At 38.8% G+C, this 5,889-nt stretch overlaps 1 protein-coding gene across 1 annotated transcript; it reads right to left on the bottom strand.

The window, feature by feature from the left end:
• Positions 1-4,169: 4,169 nt before the first annotated feature.
• LOC114687495 (uroporphyrinogen decarboxylase-like) lies at positions 4,170-5,108 on the bottom strand. The gene is given in 2 exon segments (XM_037198758.1): positions 4,170-4,946; positions 4,948-5,108. Coding segments are annotated over 2 exon segments (864 nt in total). The 3' UTR covers positions 4,170-4,243.
• Positions 5,109-5,889: the final 781 nt, after the last annotated feature.

Raw genomic sequence — 5,889 nt, 5'->3', positions numbered from 1 at the left:
ATCATGGGCATGCATGCAAAAATCAAAACTGACAATATTCCATCATATGTCTGTTGAAATGAAACAGTTTTTTGCTTATTACAATATAAAGCATATTAAAGGCATACCACATAATCCTACAAGTCAAGCAGTTATAGAAAGATCAAACAGAACTCTAAAGGATATGCTAAATAAACAGAAAAGGATAACAAAAACCCCCCAGAAATAGACTGCATAATGCTCTATTAACTTTGAATTTTCTTAATGCCAATGAGAAAGGAACAACAGCTGCAGAGAGACATTAGATAAACTACAGAATTAAATCAGCCTCTATACTTTAAGGGTGTGCTGACCTCAGAATGGAAACCAGGGTATGTATTACATTGGGGATGAATTTTTCCTTTTGTTTCTACAGGAGAAGATAAGGTGTGGGTACCATCAAAATTGATAAATGTTTGATTTGAACAAAAGAAACCTCTTCATTAGAGGAGATTATATTTCATCAACCAGCATGAACATCCAATTTAAACTAACTTAAACCAGTAACACATGCCTTTTCATTTAATCAGATAATAACTTGCCAAAAAGGAACATCCCCAAAATTAGTCTTGGGGAATGGTTTTTTTTGTCTTTTAGAAGAATGAAGGTTAAAGAATCTGAAGAACACAGGACAAATGAGACAACTGATAAAAAAGGACAAGTCATCTATCCCAGGAAACAGTGAAATGGCGTATGGTTATATCATCTAAAAAAATTTTATAAGTCTTCCTAAATGTTTGTTTCTGCTCTTCTCTAAAGAAATTTAACACTATTGGTATTCTAATCGTCCCAGTTCAATTAAAATTTAAAGCTGATTTTGGAGTTGGAGAATGCCTCTCTCCTTCTTTAAACCCAAGCAAGTTGTTAAAAGGAAAATGCAAACTCCCTGTGTCATGCCAGAATAAAAGAGCCATCTTCTGCTATGGGACAGGACAAAAGCCAAATTAATTAAGGGACTATATTATTACTAATCTCAACTCTTTGATTCTATTCTGATTTTTTAAACTTTTCTTAAAGCATAAAATTTATATCAAAATTTACAAGATTAATATATGTAGATATATATACATTTTAATCTTATTAAGATATGAATGGTCATATAGAGTACTAACTAATTCTAGAAAAAAGGTTTCCATTACCTGCATATATATGTCTTTGTTTTCGAGTCTCTTATCAGTTTTCTACCAGAAATCACGGCCAGGCCTAACATCAACTGAAGTCTCCAGAATGAAGATGGGGCCCCACAACAAAAACAACAATTCCACTTGGACAACAATAATATCACTAAGCTGACAAACATCATCTACAGATCAGCTTTGGACTACAAAGTACTCAGAGCAATTTTGAGATGACTAGCTGAGATGATTCAGTCTCAAAGACTACTTGAATAAGGACTTGAGATAAACCCTGAACTTTGGCATTATACATAGACTGGATAATGAAGGATATAGTAACCTTTCCTAGAATTTGACAATTAACCTAACATTTTTCTTTCAGGATAAAGATAACTTTGCCCATACCCAGCAGGAAGCAATTTTAAGAATATGATGCCCACATTCCCAAAGAGGTGGTGTGGGGCTGGTGGTTTTTTTTTTATCTTTTTAATGGGTTTTGGGTCTGTGATAATTTTCATTGTTTAGTGGTGTTGGTTACAAGTTGTTGTCAAGGGTTAGGAAAAAGGCTAAGCAAAGGAGGTTAGGTTTAAGGTTCTTGTTTTTTTTTTTTTTTTTTTTTGGTTTTTCGAGACAGGGTTTCTCTGTGTAGCTTTTGCGCCTTTCCTGGAACTCACTTGGTAGCCCAGGCTGGCCTCGAACTCACCGAGATCCGCCTGGCTCTGCCTCCCGAGTGCTGGGATTAAAGGCGTGCGCCACCACCGCCCGGCAAGGTTCTTGTTTTTTAAAAAAAGCAAGAAAGAAAAGAAAAGAAAAAGACTATTACTACTTTTAGATACTTTACATTAAATTGGATTACTTTATATTGTATACAAATTATATATATATATACATATATATATATTAAAATTGGTATTGTTATAAAATGCTATATGTATATTTCTAATTGTACTTATATTGTTCATTTAACAATGTAATGCAATTTTCTGATCCTTGAATGTTACTATTACCAACTATTAGGATATAAAGAAATGAAAGTTAGTAGTTAGACATTACAATAGAACTTGTAATCATATTAGATATGTTTTAAAAATTGAGCAGATATATTTTAGATAGACAGGTCATCTTCAAATCCTTCAGAGATCTACAGAATATGGCATTTAAAATGTTTTGATAACTTAGAAAATTTTTCTTTTTTGGGAAATGTTGGCTCCTGCCAGTATCAATCTACTTCAGAGAAAAAAAATGGGCATTGAAGAAACTGCATATGGAATTAATTTTCATTGTGGCAAAAGTTAGCTACTAGACAACAAATTATCCTCGAATCAACTGCTGACAAACAGGACAGATGGGACAGGAAACAAAGGACTACTGTTTCTTGCCAAAACAAGTGTGGTTATGGCTTTATCAAAAGGCATCTTCTGAGGCCAGGACAATATGGCACCATCCCCGAAGTGGCCTTTGCAATCCGGAAAAGGTACAGTACCCTTTTCTTCAAAGGCAGCTGAACAGGCAGTGGGCCAATGGCTTCTGATGTGCAAAGGAACAGCAGCTGAAACAGTTATTCTTGAAGAGTAACTAAGCTCACACCTCTCAGTAGTAGACTGGCATTTAGTAGAAGGATATGGAGAAGAAGAGGATGCTGAGATGAAGCCACACACACACATAGCCAAGAAGAATGGACAGCTGAATTAAAAAACTGTCAACAATTTCCAGAATTTAAAATTCTGAATCATGACATGACACTGGTGGAATTCAGGTGTATCTGGTACATGGACTGCTCTCACCAAATGTGTGGTTCAACTGTTGACTTTGTGTACATCCTACTTTACAAACGTGTCTTTCAGATATGCTAAGCCTATAGACTGAAGATGATGCCCCAGCACTGCAGAGGTATCTCAGCAGCTCACAAATTTTTTGAAAGTTGCTTGCATGCACTTCCTGTTTTTATTTTTGTTAGCTAATATTATTTCCTTCTTGGGTCCCTGAGGGAGTTGAAGACAAGGTAGTTATAGTTGAAGATTAATTAGGATAGAAAGTCAATTAGATACATTTTGTACTTCCCAAAATAGGATAGATAATGGAATTATTTTCTCTGAATTTGTCAAATACAAATGGACTAGACATTGTTTAGGTATTTATTACTTGTATATATTGTATATAGTTATTGTACTTCTGAATATAGTTTTTTCTTTTGTTAGTTATAACCTTTTTCTTTTTTCCTTTTTATTAAAATAGAAAAGGGGAAATATGGTGATATTTTATTTTGTACTAAAATGTTAATTGTATGGTAATAAATAAAGTTGGGGTCAGAGCTATTAGAGCCATAGCAAGAGAATGGTGGTGGTGACGCACGCCTTTAATCTCAATACCATAGAAGACCTGGAAGTCTTTACAGACAGGCAGTGACGAGGCAGTCATGTGGTTGGGTTTACAGCCAATGAGAAGGCAGAAGAGAAAGTCTATATAAGGTCAAACAGACAGGAAGTAGCTCTCTTTCAAAGAGGTCTCTTGGCGGAAGAGCTAGCTGCAGCAGGAAGGGTAAAGCTCTTAGCTCTGATCTCTTGGCTTTCTTCTTTGCATTGGTTCTGTGTTTATTATTTAACAAGACAGTTGGTTACATCTACAAATGGGAGGGAGGGAGAACAGTGGTTGTTATATAAAATGAAAAAAAAATTAAATACAAAGAAAAGAATATTATTTTAATGTGTGTTACTTTTGTTTATATTGCATTCATTTAATTCTGTGAAGCTGTGTTACTATGCCTTTCTAAAACACTTGATGGTCTAATAAAGAATTGAACAGCCAATAGTGAGGCAAGAGAGAGAAATAGGAAGGGCTAGCTGGCAGAGAGGATAAATAGAAGGAGAAATCTTGGAGTAAGGGAGAAAAGATGATCAAGGAGCAAGAGAAGGAGGAGGATATCAGGGCCAAGCTACCCAGCTACACAACAAACCATGGAGTAAGAGTAAGATTTCCAGAAGTAAGAGAATAAGAAAACTCCAGATGCAAAATGTAGATGGAATATATTTTTTTTTGTTACACTCCAACTCTGGAAGTTTATTCTTCTGGAAACAACCTGTGTTGGTGGTACTTGAGGGGAAGGCATATACTTAATTCTGTCGAAGCAGACGTGAATGTTTGTGTACAGCATCCACAAAGGCTCCTACATGTTCTGGGTCCATGTCAGGGTAAAGTCCGTGCCCTAGGTTGGCAATATAGCGTTGTGGCCCAAATTCATCCAGCATGTGCTGCACTAGTTGACCAATCTCTTCCTCAGATGCATACAAGGCACAGGGATCCAGGTTCCCCTGCAAGGTCACCGTCTTCCCCACGTGCTCCCGGGCTTTCTTTGGTGCCACTGTCCAGTCAAGCCCAACTACCTCATAGCCAGCCTGGGCCAGCTCTTCCAGGGCAAAATGCCCATCCTTAGCAAAGATGATCATGGGCACTGGCGCCAGACCTTCCTTCTGCAGCCCAGCCTTCACCCGCTTGGCCACATCCCATATGTAGGGCAGTGCAAACTTGCCGAAGAGCTCCGGGCCGAGGTGTCCTGTGTGGGACTCAAAGAGCTGCGATGCCTGAGCACCAGCAGCCACCTGTCCTATTAGATATGAGACCAGAGCATCCGTGAGTATGCCAAGCAGCTTGTGGCTGGCCTGTGGTCTTTGGTAGAGCCATCGCTTGGCCTGAGCCATGGTGCTTGAATTGCCACCCTCAATCATGTATGTCATCAGGGTCCACGGAGCACCAGCAAAGCCAATTAACGGCACATGTCCAACCAGCTGTTGTCGAGTAAGAGTGATGGCTTGGAACATAGTCCAGCTCTGAGGCCACTGTCGCTGGATCCTGTAGACGCTCTAGGTCCCGCTCTTCTCTTAATGGCTCTGGGAATGTGGGTCCTTTGCCAGGTACCATGGTCACCTCCATGCCCAGTGCCTGGGGTACAACAAGGATGTCCCAATAGGTCTCTGCCATGTTGGGATTCAGCAGCAGCCACATGGCGCACACAGCGTTCAGGAACCCAAAGAGGAACTTCATTGTCCTGTGGAAAGACACAAACAGATCCCCGGGCCCACACCAACACCGGATCGGGTCCCCTCCAAGTGCCAGTAGAAAGATCTTTCCATCACACCAGAGGATGATTTGCAGTAGGAGCCCTCCAGTGCTTATCTGCAGCGGATACTCCAGCAGAATCCACCAATAAAAAAGTTAAAATATATAAAACAAGGGAAAGAATAGAATGTGGAGAGGAGAGATGAGCCCCTAGCTCCTCCCTTTTTACTTTAGCAATATAAGTTTTTAAGGTACGATGGCAGCGTTCTACTATAGCCTGCCCTTGAGGATTATAAGGAATACCAGTCTTATTAACAATAGAAAAATCTTGGTAGAATTTTGAAAATCCTGTACTACTGTAGGCGGGACCATTATCAGTCTTTATGCATTTTGGCACTCCCATGTAAGCAAAAGCATAAAGACAATGATTCTTTACATCCTTAACCTTTTCCCCTGAATGGACAGAAGCAAAAATTAGAGAAGAATATGTATCAATAGACACATGGACATATTGTAATTTTCCAAAGGAAGGCACGTGTGTGACGTCCATCTGCCACACATGATTAGGTAAAAGTCCTCGAGGATTAACTCCCAAATGAGGAACAGGTAAAAATTCCACACAAATAGGGCATGATTTAACTATCTGGATGGCTTGTTCATCCAAACATTTATCAAGACAATCAAAAGAACAGAACATCCTTTA

Source organism: Peromyscus leucopus, chromosome X, assembly GCF_004664715.2.
Source record: "Peromyscus leucopus breed LL Stock chromosome X, UCI_PerLeu_2.1, whole genome shotgun sequence".
NCBI classification, from domain to species: Eukaryota; Metazoa; Chordata; class Mammalia; order Rodentia; family Cricetidae; genus Peromyscus; species Peromyscus leucopus.
The sequence above is the reverse complement of the archived record's forward strand: the minus strand, read 5'-3'. Positions and strand labels throughout refer to the sequence as shown.